This window comes from Myxocyprinus asiaticus, chromosome 44 (genome assembly GCF_019703515.2).
Source record: "Myxocyprinus asiaticus isolate MX2 ecotype Aquarium Trade chromosome 44, UBuf_Myxa_2, whole genome shotgun sequence".
Classification (NCBI taxonomy): domain Eukaryota; kingdom Metazoa; phylum Chordata; class Actinopteri; order Cypriniformes; family Catostomidae; genus Myxocyprinus; species Myxocyprinus asiaticus.
In genome coordinates, this window is record NC_059387.1 from 151,841 (window position 1) to 173,795 (window position 21,955).

The following is a 21,955-nucleotide window of genomic DNA, read 5'->3' on the forward strand; positions in this document are numbered from 1 at the left end:
TCCATCAGGGAACAGAGGTTACGAAAGTAACCAGGACGTTTCTGTGTCTCCATCATATTTTACTATGGCTCTTCCTTATAGTTTTCTAGTAATATTGTATATTTCCTCTATGTGTAACTTCATTTTTATTATTGAACATTGTCCTTTTGTACCATATTTGTCAAGTATACATTACATATTTAGTCTTTTTTTCTAATAATATGTACTATATATATATATAGTATAGAATATGTTGTTTCGCATATGTATAATATGTCTTTGTTTTGCACTGTTTTATTTGTATGCAGCTCAGCTGTAAACGCTTTGACAATACGAATGTACTAATATTTGTCATGCCAATAAAGCACCTTAAAACAAACTGAAAACTGAGAGAGAGAGAGAGAGAGACAGAGAGAGAGTGAGTGAGTGTGAGAGAGAGAGCACTCGCGCGCCATGACGTTTTGCTTTGTGCTCTGGTTCCGGAGGATATAATCACTAGTGTGACTGTAAAACAGCGCAGACTGCATTGTACTGAAGACGTTTAACGAAGATTTACAACGGTATCATGAGTAATATCGCGATGCTTTCATCCGTTGTTTGTGTGTCTGTTGGATAAAGAAAATATATAATTTTAGTGTGAATGAAGCCAAGAGCAAGACGTTGCTGCGGAAAAGAGAAAAACTGTGTTTCTTTCGTCAGCAGATGTGTCGTGTTCCGTTCGCATGTATGTTATGATTTTGAAGTAATGTGATGTTTGGCTCGAGCGGGAGAATCGCTGTGGCGCTGATTGTGGCGCTCGTCAGTGTGTTTATATTCTGTGAATATGTGATTTATTTTCCTGTTATTTTGCGATGCGCTTGGCCTCACATCGAGACTGATTCAGATTCTGCTGTCCGTGCGTTATTTCTATCTGATACTCATTTACTAGGGGCCATCAGAGGACACTGGCTCGACAAACTCAGAAGGTGATGCAGTGTTTCAAAACCTTGCGAGCTCGCCTACAAAACATACTCTGGTGTGACCGTATTAATTTGTGCACATAAATACCATGGTACATGAAGACAGTAACATTTAGACTCGTAAGATTATACACTTCTCTTTATATGTTAACTGTTCATTGGCTCTGTAATCTGCACTATGACCATGAAGTTGAATCTAATCTAACCTAACACGATAATCAAGCAGTTCCAAAGTAACCTGTATATCAAAGTACCATGGTGTTTCCTGCAGGAAAATTCTAGCAGCAACTAACCAGCTACCAGTCAGTCATTCCACCTTAAAGTTGTTAGGCTGGTTTTTGGAAAATGGTGGCTGGTCAAATCAGAATAAGCTTTACTGCCAAGTATGCTTACAAACACAAGGAATTTGTCTTGGTGCAAATGCTTTCAGTGCACAGAGAAAAACAAAGACAGAAACTGTACATATACTACTGATGCCATCACTGTACCGGTAGTGCAACAGCATAGTTTGTAAGGGCAGCATTTTTTGACATAATGTGCACTTCTTTCTTAACATGTTCTCCTTTTAAGTTTCTGATTAAACTGAGTGCGCAAAAAGAAAATTACCCATTCACCCAGCAGTGTGCGTGCGCACATGCTCACCAACTGATGCTTAACTAGGAGACATAATGAAATACGGTTTCTCTTTTTAATATTGGGCAAACCCATTTTAAATTTGCCTGCATATTCTGACTCTTTTCACAGAGAGTGGCAGATGGAAAGAGCATTCCAGACATCTCTATGGCTTCTAAAACCTAAAGTTGTCTTCATTTTAGGAGATGTGTTTGATGAGGGCAAGTGGAGCTCAGCTGAGGTAAAGTACACAACACAGAGACACTTACAAAACAACATACAATTACAAACAACATACTATTCTATCATTTAAGAATTCATGGCCACAGATCTGTAAATAAGTACTCATAAGTCCCTTTCACACAGAGATCCCGGGAAGAATCCTGGAAAAGTCATTCCAGTATCTGTTCTGGCACTGCGATATTTTGTTTATTCACGCTGCCCAAATTTTCCTGTAATCTGTGCTCGTATTCACACACATTACAGAAAAAATAAATCCCAAAACAAAAGTGACATCACGATGTGATGTCTAAGGTACAGCGTCTTACGTTTACTGATAACCTAGTCGTCTTTCTTAAGAAGCCCCGCTCTTTCATCCTCTTATAAACAAATAATAACCTTAACTCTAAAAACTAACTGTTAATTTCATTGTCTGCGTGGATGATCCCTGAGTGAGATTTGCATGATAGCCAATTTCATTTGATTTTATTTCTGCAGTTAAGTTACTATAAATAGCTCATAAGAAAATTTTTATATTGTTTATATTGTATTGTTGTTATATTGTACATAGTTTTTGGCCAATAAAGATTGAATGCAATAAAAGGACAATAAAGATTGAAACTGAAAACCATAAAAAAATAAAAATCACGGTATTGCGATATTATTAGTATTAAATAATAAAAAAAAAATAATAGAAAAAAACAACAACAAATAATTTTCATACTGGCCTGCAACAGTTAAGATGTGCATTTGATTCCATAATTGCTTTTGTAATTTAGTTTCAATTCTAAACATGCCTACCTTCCTAAAAGTAACGAAAACTACACATACAAGGTAAAACGATGCTTTTTTTCTTCAGACATTTATTAGGGTACAACGGGGCTAAAGGTACACCTTAAGGAAATGTAGCTTTTTTTCTGGTCACAATGTGTTTCAGGATTCAAGAAATACATTTATTTTTATTGAATATTGATGGAGCAAAATAATTTGTGTTACAAAAATATCAACAGGAAGTTGTTTTGAATATTGTTATTTTTTAAAGGTGACGAGGGAGCCTTTTACCCCACACCTGGTGTAAAAGGCCCCTAGGGGGGTTGTATTGATATAGTGTACATACCAGGCCAATAGTTATAGGGCTCAATTTGTCAACTAAGGCAAATACTTTTGAGAGAGCAAGATGCTTTTTTAGTAACAAATTAAGTTAATGCTTATTTAAAATAACCACTTCAGAAAAGGGTGCATAATTTCTTGTTCATTCAATCACATTTGAGATTTCATTTCATCTTAAGTATTCTATAAAAAAATTAATCTCCATTGTGATTGGATCAGTCAATGTGAGCCCACTCTGAACATTTTTCATAACATCTATTTGCCCCACTTAAGAAAAACCTGCAACAGGGGGGCTTTTTACACCAAATACAATCCTTTCATTTATTGGACAGTTATTTAAAAAAAATATTTTTTTAAATATATAATCACCTTGAACAAAATTGAAAATGACAAATAAGTATTAAGTTTCAATATAAATGTGATAATTTCCAGGATATTCTACATATATTTACAACATTTAAAAAATATTAAATATTAGATAAAATTGCCACAAATCAACCTTTAGGCATTACATGCAATGATCACATGGAAGAGGAAAATTTTGCTGTTCATAGTGTCTGTACTGTGGTAGATTTTGATGCTATTTAGTGTTTTGGGAGAAAATAGGCCTTTAGCCCCGTTGTAACTTACAATAAAAATGATTATTCAATTACTGTTTCTTTGGTGCCCTTTTATCTTGTACAAGCTCTGTCCATTTTTTCTCTATGCCTAAAGCACTTTTTAAAGTCTATATTTCAGAAAGGAGGCTAATTTACTAATAAAACATTAGTAATAAAACATGGTATTCTTACTTTTGCGCTTCACTTGCATTGAGAATTCTCTCTGAAAATGTAAAGGTATTATTTTAATATATGATTCTACAAACTGTAAAATTGGAAATAAATGCTATATTCAGGTTAAACCAGAAATTTGGGACCTAATGTGTAAAATAGGTATAAATAAATATTCTATATCATATGGTCTTTTTTCTGATTAACATTTTTTTATTGTTATCAGAAGAGCTATGGCCCAGAATAAACCCCACCTGATTTATATGTATAAGAGATGTCATAACTTAATCGGTTATCCAGAACTTTTGACAATATTTTAATGTCTAGCTGGATCAGGGAAATTGGATGGTAACTCTTACACTCGCTTGGATCTTTGTCCTTTTTAAGAATCAGACTGATCCGGGCTTGTGTCATGGTTGGAGGAAGCTTTCCATTCTTTAATGATTCCATATAAACTTCTAACAAAATTGGAGCCAATTCTGTAGCATAAGATCTAAAAAATTCAGCGGCAAAACCGTCTGGCCCAGGAGCCTTGCCTGTGGGTAAGGCCTTAATTACCTCATCAAGCTCCTCCAAGGTTATCTCAGAATCAACAGAAATTTTTTGCTCAGTCGTCAATTTAGTGAGTTCTAATGGTTCCACAAAGTTTCTAATATCTTCATCAGTAGACGAAGACATGGAACTATAGAGATCAAGATAGAATTCTTTAAAAGCATTATTAATATCAATGGCTGAGGTAAATGTTTCACCACCAGCAGATTTCACTGAGGAATGGTAGAAAAGGACTCACTCTGCTTTATATATCTAGCCAAATGTTTTCCTGCTTTGTCCCCTGACTCAAAATATGACTGTCTTGCCCTGAATAGCCAAAACTCCACTTTCCGCTGATTATATATATATATTATTAAAAAAAACTATTCTAGAATAAATCTTACGAACTGATGAAAAAAAATGTGTTCAAAATTCGCCAGATATCTGCAAGACCAAGATTTTTACACATCCTGTGAAGCGTCAGTGTTGCTCTAAGGGGTTTACACACTTTTGCCTCACTATGATCAAGGACTGAGTCCATCAAAAGATTAAAGTCTCCTCCCAATATTATATCATGAGGGGTGCCAGTGGCTTGCAACATCCCTTCAAGATCTATAAAAAAGCCCTGATCATCAGCGTTAGGTGCGTAAATATTAGCCAAAATCAACCTTTGCCCCTGAATTTCTCCTAAAACAATAATGACTCTTCTTAATTTATCTTTACTCTGTTTGAGACATTTGAATTGTAGATGTTTACTTACCAGTGTAATGGCTCCCCTATTCTTACTTGAGCCAGCACTAAAGAAAACATGTCCACCCCACATCTTCCCAAATTTTTCAGCTTCCTGCAGAGAAATATGCGTTTCTTGAAGAAACACTATATCATATTTCTTACACTTAAGAAAATAAATAACCTTCCTTCTTTTTATGGGGTGCCCCAACCCATTCACATTCCATATGGAGAGAGATAACCTACTCATATTAACATTTGACATATTGATAAAATAAAAAAAAATAAATTGTGTGTCAAAAACAAGATTATACAAACCAGCGTACTGTCAAGTAACAGCCTTCCAGCTGGGCGCCTTCCAGTGGCCCAAACAGGGCATTAAGTATTTGGGTATTTTATTCCCAGCAAATTTGTGTGATTTAGTTAGTTAATTTTGACCCTTTAATAAAAAGATTTTCGAGCGATGTGGACAGGTGGGCTTCATTTATCGATGATTGGGAAGGTTAATGTTATTAAAATGAACTGTATTCCAAAAATACCTGCTACAGTCACTCCCTGTAGATGTCCCCCTCTCTTATTTCAAACAATCTGATAGCATAGCGAAGTCCTTCATTTGGAATGGTAAACGTCCCAGACTACATTTCAACAAATTACATAGGCTGATTGACAAAGGTGGGCTAGGCCTACCCAAGATTTTGTTTTATTATTATGTGTTCAGTCTCAGGCATTTGGCTCATTGGTCGCTGCCACCTGCAAGAGCCCCTCCCTGGTTTTCTATTGAACTGGAAGTTCTTGCCCCTATTTTGCCATTGCAGAGCCTTTCTATCAATCTAACCAGAGAAGTTAAATCGCACCCCATTATATAGTATTTGCACTCGGTAAGGACAAAAGTGTCCAGAGTGTTTAATTAGGATATTTATTTAAATGTTATAAACTATGTATTACTAAGTCCCCTTTCTGCTGGACAGACTGGATTATGAGGGAGGTTAATACGCTCGGTGACCTATATGAGAGTGGAGTGTTGAGATCCTTTGAAAATATGGTTCAACATTTTGGGATCCCCAGGTCTCAATTCTTTAGGTATTTACAGCTGCGCCACTTGCTCTGCGCTGTTTTTGGGAGTAGCACACACCCCCCTAAAGCATCAGATACTCTGGAAGTGGTGATTACTGCTTTTGGAAAAGGCTATGAGGCATCAGTGTATTGTTCCTGTTAATTCAGAATCTGGGTGACAGAGCTTCAGCTTCTCTTAAGAGAGTATGGGAGAAAGAATTAAATTTGGTATTGGAGGAGGGAGTGTGGGTTAGGATTCTAAAAAACATCAAGTCTACATCTAGAGATGCAAGGGTGCGTCTGATGCAGTTTTAAGATTTTGCATCGATTCTATTGGACCCCTCTAGATTGTATAGGCTTGGTCTTAAAGACACACCCACCTGCTGGCGATGCCAATCAGAAGATGGGGACACAACCCATGTTTTTTGGTGGTGTGTTACGATCCAGGATTTTTGGTTGAGGGTTCAGAATTTTATGTGTGACGATTTGGACACTCAGATTTCATTTTGCCCCAGACTTTGTATTTTAAGCGATGGGGCAGTCATTAATGTAATGTTGTCTGCCTTATTGTCTACGACAGATAAACAATTTTGGACATTGGTTCAGCAATCTCACACCGTAAACCGGACTTCACATTCCTCAATGCCGACCCACTGTTTACAAACACGCAAGCGGAGCCCTTTGTCTGGGCAGCACGGCCGCGGAAACGCAGGAGGAAAAGGGGAAACGGAGCCGGCGTTCTCATCAGAGTAAGACGCCACGCAAATCGACCCCCGCTATCCACTATTCTACTGGCAAATGTTCAGTCAAATCAGATAAAATCAAATCACTTTATTGTCACACAGCCATGTACACAAGTGCAATGGTGTGTGAAATTCTTGGGTGCAGTTCCGATCAACATAGCAGTCGTGACAGTGATGAGACATATATCAATTAACAATAACATCAAATTAACACAACACAATTTAAACATCTGTTATACACATAATTACACTCAACAGTATACAAATAATAACATACACTGTACAGTATACAATACGCACTATATAGATACACATTATTCAATAAAAATACAAAATAAAAATATATAAAAAAGTATATATATATATATATATATATATATATATATATATATATATATAGAATGTACAGTATTGTACTGTATTGACATTCAGGCTGTCAGTTGATAGTCAGTTGTTAAGAGAGAACATAATATAATAATAATAATATAATTTATGACAGTCCGGTGTGAGATATAAGAGTAAGGGTAATAAAGTGCAGTGCTGATGTATTTTGATCGTGGGAGATCAATAGTTCAAAAGTCTGATTGCTTGTTATCCAGTCTCTGGATAACAAGCTCTGCGAGCTGAAAGCGCAGATCTCTTTCCAACGAGATACAAGGGACTGCTGCATTATCTGCCTAACAGAAACTTGGATGTCTGCGGAGATTCCAGACTCAGCCATTGAACCCGCGGGGTTCTCCGTGCACCGAGCAGACAGAGCGAAAGACCTCTCAGGTAAAAGCAGAGGTGGTGGTGTATGTTTTATGATCAACAAATCCTGGTGTGATCAGAGGAACGTACATTCTATCAAGTCTTTCTGCTCTCCTGATCTGGAATTTCTTATGCTTCTGTGTCGACCATTCTGGCTACCGAGGGAATTCACAGCGGTCATTATCACTGCTGTGTACATCCCCCCACAAGCCGACACAGACCGGGCACTCAAGGAACTGTATGGGAGTATAAGTGAGCAGGAAACCACGCACCCTGAGGCCGCGTTCATTGTGACCGGGGACTTTAATAAAGCCAGTTTAAAATCAGTCGCACCAAAATATCACCAGCACATTAGTTTCAACACACGAGGGGACCGGGTTTTGGACCATTGCTACTCTCCGTTCCGGGATGGCTACAGATCCCTCCCCCGCCCACCATTTGGCAAATCGGACCACTCTTCCATTCTGCTTCTGCCCACTTACAGGCAGAAATTGAAACAGGAAGCACCCACCCTCAGAACGATCCAGTGCTGGTCTGACCAATCAGATTCTACGCTACAAGACTGTTTTGATCACACGGACTGGGAGATGTTCCGGTCCGCCTCTGATGACGACATCGAGCTTTACGCTGATAGCGTAATGTGTTTCATCAGAACGTGCGTAGAGGACGTCGTTCCGACCAGAACTGTACGAATCTATCCGAATCAGAAACCTTGGATCAATAGCGATGTTCGCACGGCACTTAAGTGCGGACCTCCGCTTTTAATTCCGGGAACGTGGAGGAGCATAAACAAGCCAGTTATGCCCTCCGAAAAAGCAGCAAAGCGCCAGTACAGGAGTAAGATTGAAGGACAGTTTAACACCACCAACTCTAGAAGCATGTGGCAGGGAATTAACATCATCACGGACTTTAAAGGGAATAAAAACTCTGCCATGAACACCGCTGCCTCTCTACCGGATGAGCTAAATACTTTTTTATGCTCGTTTCGAGGGAAATAACACCGCCCTCGCGGAGAGAGCTCTCGCGGCTGAAGCTACAGAGGTTAGTTCACTCTCCGTCTCTGTAGCAGATGTAACACGATCCTTCCGACGGGTGAATATCCGCAAAGCCGCTGGCCCAGACGGCATTCCGGGCCGCGTCATCAGAGCGTGCGCGAACCAGCTGGCTGGTGTTTTTACGGACATTTTCAACCTTTCCCTCTCTTTGTCTGTAGTCCCCACATGCTTTAAAACATCCACCATTGTGCCTGTTCCATAACAATCAAAAATAACTTGTTTAAATGACTGCCGTCCTGTTGCTCTGACCCCCATCATCAGCAAATGTTTTGAGAGACTAATCAGAGATTACATCTGCTCTGTATTGCCACTCTCTCTTGACCCGCTGCAGTTTGCTTACCGCAACAACCGCTCCACTGATGATGCCATTGCATCTACAATACACACTGCTCTCTCCCACCTGGAAAAAAGAACACTTATGTGAGAATGCTGTTTGTAGACTACAGCTCAGCATTCAACACCATAGTGCCCTCCAAGCTAGATGAGAAACTCCGGGCTCTGGGCTTAAACAGCTCGCTGTGCAGCTGGATCCTGGACTTCCTGTCAAGCAGACGCCAGGTGGTTAGAATAGGCAGCAACATCTCCTCATCACTGACCCTCAACACTGGAGCCCCGCAGGGCTGTGTTCTCAGCCCACTACTGTATTCCTTGTACACACAAGACTGTGTGATGGCATTGGCAACACATAGCTCCAATGCCATCATTAAGTTTGCTGATGACACGACGGTGGTAGGTCTGATCACTGACAATGATGAAACAGCCTACAGAGAGGAGGTACACACTCTGACACACTGGTGTCAGGAGCACAACCTCTCCCTCATCGTCAGTAAGACAAAGGAGCTTGACTTCAGAAGAAAAGACAGAGAACACAGTCCCATCACCATCAATGGAGCACCAGTGGAGAGAGTCAGCAGCTTCAAGTTCCTGGGTGTCCACATCACTGAGGAACTCACATGGTCCATTCACACTGAAGTTGTTGTGAAGAAGGCTCATCAGCACCTCTTCTTCCTGAGACGGCTGAGGAAGTTTGGAATGAACTGCCACATCCTCACACGGTTCTACACCTGCTCTGTGGAGAGCATCCTGACTGGCTGTATCTCCGCCTGGTACGGCAATAGCACCGCCCACAATCGCAAAGCACTGCAAAGGGTGGTGCGAACTGCCAGACACATCATCGGAGGTGAGCTTCCCTCCCTCCAGGAAATATATACAAGGCGGTGTGTGAAAAAAGCTCGGAGGATCATCAGAGACTCCAGCCACCCGAGCCATGGGCTGTTCTCACTGCTACCATCAGGTAGGCGGTATCGCAGCATCAGGACCTGCACCAGCCGACTCCATGATAGCTTCTTCCCCCAAGCAATCAGACTTTTGAACTCTTGATCTCCCACGGTCAAAATACCCTTACTCTTATATCTCACACCGGACTGTCATAAATTATATTATTATTATTATTATATTATGTTCTCTCTTAACAACTGACTGTCAACCGACAGCCTGAATGTCAATACAGTACAATACTGTACATTCTATATATATATATATATATATATATACTTTTTTATATATTTTTATTTTTTATTTTTATTGAATAATGTGTATCTATATAGTGCGTATTGTATACTGTACAGTGTAGGTTATTATTTGTATACTGTTGAGTGTAATTATGTGTATAACAGATGTTTAAATTGTGTTGTGTTAATTTGATGTTATTGTAAATTGGTATATGTCTCATCACTGTCACGACTGCTATGTTGATCGGAACTGCACCCAAGAATTTCACACACCATTGCACTTGTGTATATGGCTGTGTGACAATAAAGTGATTTGATTTGATTTGATAGGGGATAAATACATAAAATAGAGGTTCTAGCCAGTGTTATGATCGGCAGGCAGGTCATCCTTAGGGGATGGAAGTCGGCTGGAGCTCCCTCATTTCAGGAGTGGTGCATAGAGACGGGCAGGGTGGCGGCATTCGACACAAGTTTAGTGTCTCCACGACTTACGGTCTCTGACACCCAGACATTTTTAGGGCAGAAAAGAAAAGAAAAAGAAGAAAATCAGTACAATTACAATAGGGTTCCAGCAGCTTCGCCGCTTGGCCCCCTAATAATAATAATATGAATAATAAGAAAATCGGAACAAATACAGTAGGGTTCCAGCACCTTTGGTGCTTGGACCCCTAATAAAAGTCCTGACAAATACAATAGGGTTTCAGCCCTTCAGGCTTGAACCCCTAATAAGAATAATAAGAAAATTGGAACGAATCGGAACCGAATCCTTCGGTGCTCGGACCCCTAAAAATAAAATTTAAATCCAGTAATTTACACACAGTATAATCAAATACAAAAGTTTAATATCATGTTATAAATATAAACTTGATCTGCTTGGTTGAGATTTTCAAGTAATGCATACAGTATGTGGCAATAATCAGATACATTTTTAGAGTTCTGAAGTACTACATTTTCAGAGGTCAAACAGAAATAGTTTTGAAGCTTGTCACACAATAATCAGCAATAAATCTGTGAAATCATGTTCTACACAGAGAAATATAAAATACACTATCAAATATATTTCAGAAATATTGACTCAACAATATATTAAAATGATGCTTCAGCTTCTGTAGGAATCATTGTCAATGTGCTTTGTAGGACTGGGAAGATGACGTCAGGCGTTTTAAATGGATCTTTCGTCATCCCAGGGACACTGAGCTTGTGGTTCTTATCGGGAATCATGACATCGGCTTCCATTACGAGTGAGTTTGAAGATCACAATTTACCACATAATAAAGAAACACACAATGCAAAATCCAACCAGACAGTCGATGTTATTCAAGATAATGGTGAACAAACTTACTTTCTCTGAACTAGTGCTGCACAATTAATAATGATATTTGTAGCACTTAATTTTACAGTATGTGAACTTTCCTGGTACATACAGTTGAAATCAGAAATTTACATACACTTAGATTGAAGTCATTAAAACTAATTTAACCACTCCACAGATTTAATATTAGCAAACTATAGTTTTGGCTAGTTGTTTAGGACATTTGCTTTGTGCATGACACAAGTAATTTTTGCAACAATTGTTTACTGACAGATTGTTTCACTTTTAATTGACTATATCACAATTCCAGTGGGTTAGAAGTTTACATACACTAAGTTAACTGTGCCTTTAAGCATAAATTCCAGAAAATAATGTCAAGACTTTAAACAATTAGCCAATTAGCTTCTGATAGGAGGTGTACTGAATTGGAGGTGTTCCTGTGGATGTATTTTAAGGCCTACCTTCAAACTCAGTGCGTCTTTGCTTGACATCATGGGGAAATCAAAAGAAGGCCTCAGAAAAAACATTGTGGACCTCCACAAGTCTGGTTCATCCTTGGGAGCAATTTCCAAACACCTGAAGGCAGCACGTTCATCTGTACAAACAATTGTATGCAAGTATAAACTCCATGGGACCACGCAGCCATCATACCATTCAGGAAGGAGACGCATTCTGTCTGCTAGAGATGAACGTAGTTTGGTGCGAAAAGTGCAAATCAATCCCAGAACAACAGCAAAGGACCTTGTGAAGATGCTGGAGGAAACAGGTAGACAAGTATCTATATCCACAGTAAAACAAGTCCTATATCGACATAACCTGAAAGGCTGCTCAGCAAGGAAGTAGCCACTGCTCCAAAACCGCCAAAAAAAGCCAGACTACAGTTTGAAAGTGCACATGGGACAAAGATCTTACTTTTTGGAGAAATGTCCTCTGGTCTAATGAAACAAAAATTTAACTGTTTGGCCATAATGACCATTGTTATGTTTGGAGGAAAAAGAGTGAGGTTTGCAAGCCTAAGAATACCATCCCAACCTTGAAGCATGGGGTGGCAGCATCATGTTGTGGGAGTGCTTTGCTGCAGGAGGGATTGGTGCACTTCATGAGGAAGGAAAAATATGTGGATATATTGAAGCAACATCTCAAGACATCAGCCAGGAAGTTAAAGCTCGGTCGCAAATGGGTCTTCCAAATGGACAATGACCCCAAGCATACCTCCAAAACTGTGGCAAAATGGCTTAAGGACAACAAAGTCAAGGTATTGGAATGGCCATCACAAAGCCCTGAACTCGATCCGATAGAAAATTGTTGGGCAGAACTGAAAAAGCATGTGTGAGCAAGGAGGCCTTCAAACCTGACTCAGTTACACCAGTTCTGTCTGGAGGAATGGGTCAAAATTCCAGCAACTTATTGTTAGAAGTTTGTGGAAGGCTAACCAAAACATTTGACCCAAGTTAAACAATTTAAAGGAAATGCTACAAAATATTAACCAAGTGTATGTAAACTTCAGACCCACTGGGAATGTGATGAAAGAAATAAAAGCTGAAATAAATCATACTATCTACAATTATTCTGACATTTCATGTTCTTAAAATAAAGTAGTGATCCTAACTGACCTAAGACAGGAATGTTTTCTACAATTAAATGTCAGGAATTGTGAAAAACTGAGTTTAAATGTATTTGGCTAAGGTGTATGTAAACTTCTGACTTCAACTGTATATGGTAAATATGTTGTACCTACAGACAAATGTATAGTAACAAGAGGTACTTACCTGTAGGGTTCGTAAATGGTAACTAATATGAAACATTGGTAGCACTTCATTTTACAGTACTGTTCTAAATTTACGTACTATATAATTACAACAACTACAGTAATTATTAGGCACTAACCCTAAATCTTACCCCAACCCTAACCTTAACCCATATTAAGTACATGTAGTTACCTAATATTACTCAGGACTTTAAGTACACTGTAAGTATGCAGAAATTACATGTTCTGTAAAATAAAGTGCAACCAAAAATTACTGTACTGTACTTACCAATGGTATATACATGGTAATTATGTTGTACCTCCAGACAAATGTGGGGTAATACAGAAACTTACTTATGGTATACGTACATGGTAACTTATACGGTACAAGCGTGGACGAAGATACTTACTGTATTTTTTTATACTGTAAAATAAAGTGCTAACACGTTTGTACTTACTGGTAAGTACCATTGCAGTTCACCTTACCTAACAATCTTTAACTGAACACTGATTCCCTTATCTGATTGTTATGTACCATGACATTACCCTCCTTACATCTTTGTAATTTCTGGCAATTCATGAAGGGATTTTTGATGATGTACTTAATAATTATGTGTGTGTTGACATTTCTCATTTTGGACATGCAGTAGCTTCCTGACTCATATTTGCACTTGACTTTACCAGTTGTCATGTGAAGAAGGCCTTGCTTAATTACTAAGTACTAACCCTATGAATTACTATAGTTACTGCTGTGTTTCATATTAGGTTCTATGTAAGATCCCATACAACTTCCAAAGCATATACCATGAGCACATGATCTATCTATCATGTTTAAAGTGTTGGTAAGTACCGTAATGTTTCACATTAGTTAACATGTATGAACACTGTAAGTAAGTGCCTTTTATTACCCCACACTTGTCTGTAAGTACTACATATTTACCATGTGTGTAGCATTGAGATGCACTGTAAAGTTTCATATTAGTTACCATGTTGTTACACTTTATATAAGTACATATTTTTATGCCACATTAGTCTGTAGGTATAACATATTTACTATGTGGTGCTTGGGTAGCTCAGCAAGTAAAGACGCTGACTACCACACCTGGAGTCGCAAGTTCGAATCCAGGGCATGCTGAGTGACTCCAGTCAGGCTTCCTAAGCAACCAATTGGCCCAGTTGCTAAGGTGGGTAGAGTTACATTGGGTTAACCTCCTCGTGGTCGCTATAATGTGGTTTTCTCTCTCGGGCGTGTGGTGAGTTGTGCGTGGATATCGTGGAGAATAGTGTGAGCCTCCACACCCGCTAGGTCTCTGCGGTAACGCGCTCAACAAGCCACGTGACAAGATACACCGATTGATGGTCTCAGATGCGGAGGCAACTGAGATTCGTCCTCCACCACCCAGATTGAGGCAAGTCACTATGCCACCACGAGGACCTAGAGCATATTGGGAATTGGGTATGCCAAATTGGGGAGAAAAGGGGGAGAAAATCCAAAAACAAACAAACATATTTACCATGTACAGTATGTACCATTGGTAAGTACAGTGATGTTTTGTATAAGTTACCATATACGTATACCATAAGTGCACATCATACCCCACACTTGTCTGGAGGTATAACATAATTACCATGTATGTTCCATTGGTAAGTACAGTAATGTTTCATATTAGTTACCATTTTGGACACTTCAGGTAAGTACCTGTTGTTACTGAACATTTGTCTGTAGGTACAACATATTTACCATATATGTACCATGAAAGTACACTTTCTATAAAATAAAGTGCTACCAAGGTATTTGTTATATGGAGTTGTGGAGTTATTAAACTGCAAAAGGAAAAATTTCAGGAACTGTACTCAAAGAATTCCTCATAATAACTTAGAAAGAGCTTTGTTTGTGTAAGTGTGAGTGTGCAGGTGCATGATTTTACTAGGGTGTGGTTCCTGAATTGTCTGTGTGTTCTTTGACAGAATGACACAGCAGAAGTTGGAGCGGTTTGAGCGAGTGTTTAATGTGACATCAGCTCAGATCCTCACCATTAGTGGAGTCAAGTAAGTGTCAATACACATCTTTTCAACATTTCCACCCTTTTAAACATCTATAATAATAATTTATAATTTTATAATTTTTTATAATAATTATAATTTTCTCATCATTGCACAGAACTTACTCTAACTTGCTTATCAACTAGTTTGTGTTTGTGTATGTGTTATGTTTATTACTACAGTTTCTTGATGGTGAACAGTGTTGCATTGCATGGTGATCACTGCCCCATTTGTCAACGTGTGGAGAGTCAATTACACAAACTCTCACACTCTCTTAACTGCTCCATTCAGGTAATATTTATCAGACGTAATAGTTTTAACAATAACTAAAGTTATAGTAAAAGTCATGATAATCAGCCACCCTTTTTATGATAATTTTTGACATAAAGTTCAGTTGTTTGTTGTCACTCAGTTATTTGTTACATTTTATTTTTAGGATGTGTTGTATTTTCACACCACAACCAATACTGTTTTTTCTTAATGTACAATACAAAATGTGATATCCATAATGATTCTGTCACCAAGCTTTTTCCTGCCTTTTTTCCCTATTCTAAAATGAAATCAGAAAGCAGAGCCACAACAGTATGTTTTTATTGAACATAGTTTCTTTACTCACTGAAAGCTGTATATCGATATATGCGTTCTACGGCAAGCCTCGAGGGGATAAATACACAATCACGCACTTTCACCAGGTAGTTACTCCATGAATCGCACACCTGACTTGTTTGGAGCATTTGTTTCAGTAACTGGTGCATTTCCTCCCTTGGTTCGGTTCGTATACGCATATATGAACATGACAATCGCACTCGGATCCACGACAAAACAATCGGTCTGAGACCACCTGGAGGGAAAAGAAATATGTAGGTCAGCTCTACACTGTAATTCATCATCAAAACGCGGATATAGCATTTTGGCGGCTATATCAGATATAGGTCGATCTTCACGATTGCTTCTCTCTTTTGGATAGCGGCAGAACAGACACAGGTAAAAAAGTAACTCTTTCTGTGTGTATGTCTGTGTGCGCGAGTGTGTGTTTGTGTTGCGAGAGGGAGAGAGAGATCCATGACTGTGAGAATGGGTACGTTTCAAAGCAGAAATAATGCAAAAGCAACTAATGACATAAAAATATCCAAAACTGAATTTTTACAGTTTTGGTTCATATTAAAGAGCCCATATTATGCTAATTTACAGGTTCATAATTTTATTTTGGGGGTCTACTAGAATAGGTTTACATGCTTTAATGTTCAAAAAACACATTATTTTTCTCATACCGTACATTTCTTTTCCCCGCTCTTCATACTCTGGCCGAAATGCTCTGATTTACCTCCTGTCTCTTTAAAGCCCCCCCCTTTCTGAAAAGCCCAGTCTGCTCTGATTGGTCAACCGCGTAGAGCATGTGTCGGAAATGTAACGGTCCTTACCATAACCAAGTTTCAGCTTCCGAGGCTTCGTGAGCAGCTCTGTAAACACTATTGTAACTATGGTAAAATTGGCATCGGTTTTTGCTGCACCAGCTCTAGCCCGAGTCCGATAATGAATGAAAGTTTGGAAGAACAAGCTGATCGACCCGAACCACCTTCACAAGCATGACTTTGAGCTGGACGTTTCACAGTGGTAAGTTTTAATTTTGTAGCTTTCTTACAGGTACACTGTTGATTATTGTGAACGTAACAAAGCTTTAAGTAAAAGACACATAGTGCATCTAAGTTAGTCATCTTTTGCTGGAAATGGTGCAGCTGAACTTTTTTCACCCGAGCTATGAACGGAGAACAGAGGTTTCTCCAGGTTGGACATTACCGGGTGTATTAGAGAGTTAGTGAGCAAGTTAGCCGTGAATTGCTGATGTAAAATGACCGTTTGTAAAAAATAAATCCATCTCCACACTTGATCACTATTCATAATGGTAAGAACAACATACAATCTGCATAATCCTACACAATTGTAGTTAAAAGTGATTAGCAAAACTATTTCAACACAATAACATTAGCTAGCTGGTTAGCAGAGGCCTACAGCTGTGCACTGGGTGTACACCGTAGCTACAACACAAAACTCCGCTTTTGAACTCTCGGTAGCAGATAAATCCACAAATAATCAAGCATACTTACAGTTTGTGATCCTGAAGTGCCAGATTGTCCCAACAAAGTGGGAACTGCACCATCTTTCAAGAGTAACAGTCTTGAAAATCTGGCATTGGTTGTGGTTGTACTGCTGAGGAATATTGGTAAAAATTTATTTTAACCACTGATACTTCAATTCGTCTGCCTTTGGAAGTCCAAACAAAGAGGTTTTGGTTTTGCAGTGAAAAAAAACAGCATCTTCTCGACATAGCGACAACACTAACCCAACTCATCCTGGCCTCGGCTATAACTACGTTTGTTTGTTGGGGGGGGTCAATGTATCCCTTAGGCAGGCATTATGCAAATGTGTTACATAGTGATATAGATACTTTACGGAAGAAATGGCTGGACTACAAACAGCCCGTTTCTTGTAGTTCTTGAGCAGTGTTGTCTGTGGGAGAGAATAACTCCCTTTTGTGTGGACTTTGTGCTTTATAACTTTGCAGACCTTTTACATGCACAAAGAGCTATGTTACACACTAAAGGAAAGGTAAAATCCCAGAAAGCATAATAGGGCGTCTTTAAAATATAATCTTGTCAAAGTGAGCCGAACCATGAAGAAAATGCAACATTGTAACAACAATATTTTAGCCCCTGTTTCAGAACAAATCAAGAAAGCTACAGGCCTGAAAATGCCCTAAATCACTCTGTTACACCTGTTTATGCTCATGTGGTACTTCTGTTGTTATTTCAGCGAGCTCCACGTGACGGGGATTAAGAGAGAGAGAGTTGCGGTGAGTTGGTGTGTTTGTCATCCTCCACCATTTTGTATCAGCAGGTGTGTCATACCTCCAACAGAAGAGAGCGAGATCACAGAAAAACGTCATGGTTACTGGTGTAACCTCCATTCCCTGATGGAGGGAACGAGAAGTTGGTGTCGATGTAGTGACACTAGGGGTCACTCTTGGGAGCCCGAGACACCTCTGGTCTTTGATAAAAGGCCAATGAAAATTGGCGAGTGGTATTTGCATACCACTCCCCCGGACATACGGGTATAAAAGGAGCTGGTATGCAACCACCTAATCAGGTTTTACGCTGAGGAGCTGATATATGGTCCGGCCATTTCAGTGGGTAGTTCAGCGTTGTGGCAGGAGGGACCAACGTCTCATTCCCTCCATCAGGGAACGGAGGTTACACCAGTAACCATGACGTTCCCTATCTGTCACTCACTCGACGTTGGTGTCGATGTAGTAACACTAGGGGTCCCTATACAAAACGCCACAGGACTGAACGGTGTTACGTGAACTGGCGGTGTGTGGTGGGCAGACTTGCTGTGTGCCTCATAGCCAGCACACCAGGTTGACACGTAACCTCCCCCAACACAGTTGTGAGTGTCGAACGGCCCTTTTTGAGGACAAGTCGACTACCCAAAGATAGAGACAGGCTTAACCCAGTCATGGCCTCTTTTCCCCTTCTCTTTTTCCACTTCCTAAAAAAGAAGGGGGATTATCCGACTGGGCCGCCAGGTCTAGTCGGGGGGTGTCCCTCCCAAGGGGAGGACACCGCGGAGACCACACCTCGCCCCAAGAGAGGGGGGGGGATATTTAAGTGGAAGAATACGTCACATGGTCTTTCCAACCATGTAGAGAGCCTTCAAGGTAGATCCTGCCCAATGGGGGGGGAGTTACTACAAACATGGAGACTGGGGCAGAGGGGCTCTGCCCAAGGAAGACGCAGTTTGCCAGCAGGGAAATGAATTAGCGGAAGATATATCGCATGGGGTTAGCCTTACAGGGAACCGCCACATGCGGAGCACCTATCCCAGAACCAGGCTCTTAGTTAGCGCGTGTACTGGGCCGGCAGCGAGTCTCTCCGAACACTCGACTGCCACAGGGCTCGGAGGAAGTCAACCAGGGAACAAATTTTGTGAACACTACTGGGAATTAACGGCGCACGTCTTCAGCTCAAAAGGAGAAAGAAGGTCCTTTCTCAGGGGAATTTGCCAGGGGGGAGCTGTCGCGAGGAGCGTGAGGTCCGAGCACCACATCTGGGCGGGCCAGTAGGCTGCTACCAGGATGACCTGCTCCTCGTCCTCCCTGACCTTGCACAGGGTCTGTGCAAGCAGGCTCACGGGGGGAAACGCATATTTGCGAATGCCAGGGGACCAGCTGTGTGCCAGCGCGTCTATGCCGAGGGAGGCCTCGGTCAGGGCGTACCAGAGCGGGCAGTGGGGAGGATTCTTGGGAGGCGAACAGGTGCACCTGTGCCTGTCGAATCGACTCCAAATCAGCTGGACCACCTGAAGGTGGAGTCTCCACTCTCCCCTGAGGGTAACCTGTTGTGATGGCACGTCCGCCGTAGTGTTGAGGTTGCCCGGGATGTGAGTGGCTTGCAGCGACTTGAGGTGCTGCTGACTCCAGAGGAGGAGACGACGGGCAGGTTGTGACATACAACAAGAGCGCAAACCACCTTGGCGGTTGACATATGCTACCGTTGTCGTGTTGTCTGTCTGAACTAACACGTGCTTGCCCTGGATCAACGGCCGAAACCTCCGCAGGGTGAGCAGAATTGCCAGTAACTCGAGGCAGTTGATGTGCCAATGCAGTCGCGGACCTGTCCAGAGGCCGGCGGCTGCGTGCCCGTTGCAAACAGCACCCCAGCCCGTTTTGGAGGCTTCTGTCGTGACCACGACGTGCCTGGAGACCAGTTCTAGGGGAACACCTGCTCGTAGAAATGAGAGGTCGGTCCAAGGGCTGAAAAGACGGTGACAGACCGACGTAATGGCCACGCGGTGTGTCCCGTGGCGCCATGCCCGTCTCGGGACTCGAGTCTGGAGCCAGTGCTGAAGCGGCCTCATGTGCATCAACCCGAGCGGGGTGGCCACCGCCGAGGATGCCATATGCCCCAGGAGCCTCTGAAAAAGTTTCAGTGGAACCGTTGTTTTCTGTTTGAACACCTTTAAACTGGCCAGCACCGACTGGGCGCGCTCGTTCGTAAGGCGCGCCATCAAGGAGACTGAGTCCAACTCCAAACTGAGAAAAGAGATGGATTGGAAAGCGCAAGCCATGCTTCCAAGTTCCATGCAAGGGGGACCAAAGGGACAACGTCATCGGATGTATCGGCAGGTGGGGCCTCGCGGCGGGGTGGAGCTCGAGGTGCCACACCACTTCGTGGCCATGCTGAGTCTAAGGACATCGAAGCACTTACCTGGCTCCTTGTGACCACCCCCAGAACAGCCTGGGACAGTGGAGGGTGAGGCCTGTCCTTGTGACCCATGGAGACTGTCACATCGGGGGTAGATTTGTGCCACAGCTGGGCGCTCGGGGGCGGGAGACCACCGCTGGAGTGCCAACCTGCCAAATGGAGTGGTGGACAGTGGTCATGATGACAGCCGTACACACCGGATATGTGACCCAGGGAACAAGGAAACTGCTCTTGCTGAGCTCTTGAGTACTGCAGCCACTTGGGCATGCAGCGCAATTAAATGCAAAGGTAACAAAAAGATGAAGATCTGCTTACCAGCTCCAGAGCAGCGGGTTTCGTTGTCCCTGGGTCGCCCGTCTCAAGGGCGCTTTGAAGCCTTTCACGGGTTCTGGGCGGCCGTGAGATGGGTGGCGTCTGCTTCCTGCGGTGGGCTCCATGCCGGGGCCGGGCCGAAGGGGCAGGCTGCGGCGGAGCCGGTGCAGTCACCACAGGGGGACGCCCTTGGTGATGAGTAGATGGGGTGCGGGATCTTGAGCCGCGCCGGGGCAGGATATGACGGCTAGCATCTATCTACTGCTCTACCATCGAGAACTGCTGGGCAAAGTCCTCGACGGTGTCGCCGAACAGGCCCGCCTGGGAAATGGGGGCAGCAAGGAATCGTGTCTTGTCGGCCTCACCCATCTCGACCAGGTTGAGCCAAAGGTGGCACTCCTGGACCACTAGTGTGGCCATTGTCCACCCGAGAGACCGCGCCGTGACCTCCGTTGCTCAGAGAGCGAGGTCGGTCGCCGAGCGCAGTTCCTGCATCAATCCCGGGGCGGAACTACCCTCGTGCAGTTTCTTTAGCACCTTGGCGGACTTGCAGGAGAGCCATGGCATGCAGGGCGGAGGCGGCTTGTCCAGCGACACCGTAGGCCTTGGCCGTCAGAGACAATGTAAACCTACAGGCCTTGGACGGGGGCTTTGGACACCCTCGCCAGGTGGCGGCGCTCTGCAGGCATAGGTGCACCGCGAGCGCCTTTATCCACCGGGGGATTGCCGAATAGCCCTTGGCCGCCCCACCATCGAGGGTAGTGAGGGCGGGGAAGCTGAAAAGATCGGGACCGGGCAGTAAAAAGTGCCTCCCGCGACCTTGTCAGCTCTTCATGCACTTCCGGGAAGAAAGGAACGGGGGCGGGGCGTGGCTTTGAGCGGCGCCGCAAGCCCAGGAACCAATCACCGAGCCGCGAGGGTTCAGGGAAGAGCGGTGAAATCCACTCTAACCGACGCTCGCGGCTGCCCAGGAAAGCATGTCGTCATCTCCGTGTCAGCCTGTGACTGGGCAATCGACCCTGAAGGGAGGAGCCCAGCTGAGGCTTCCGACTGGATGAGCCCGCTCTCCGATGCTGCGCTCGAGAGCTCATCACTTTTGCGGGCTCCGAATAAGAGGTCGAACTCACCGTGAGACGAGCCGGCGGACTCACCCGGAAGCCCAATCGGGGCAGACGAGCGTGCTGGGGAATGGGAGGTCCGCGGGGGGATACCCGGCTGAGGCGGTCCCATTGGGGTCCCCAAATCGCCACCAGTGCTAG

General features: G+C 42.5%; 1 protein-coding gene across 2 annotated transcripts in view; it reads left to right on the top strand.

The window, feature by feature from the left end:
• The first annotated feature begins 440 nt into the window (after positions 1-440).
• Positions 441-21,955, top strand: part of mppe1 (metallophosphoesterase 1) — a 66,770-nt gene continuing 45,255 nt past the window's right edge. The window contains exons 1-5 of one of the 2 annotated variants that reach the window (XM_051686585.1): positions 441-944; positions 1,683-1,791; positions 11,159-11,262; positions 15,049-15,129; positions 15,306-15,414. In XM_051686585.1, the coding sequence (XP_051542545.1) occupies positions 730-944; positions 1,683-1,791; positions 11,159-11,262; positions 15,049-15,129; positions 15,306-15,414 (618 nt within the window). In that variant the 5' untranslated portion in view covers positions 441-729. The remainder of the gene's footprint in view (positions 945-1,682; positions 1,792-11,158; positions 11,263-15,048; positions 15,130-15,305; positions 15,415-21,955) is intronic. The other variant, XM_051686586.1, reaches the window with a different exon arrangement.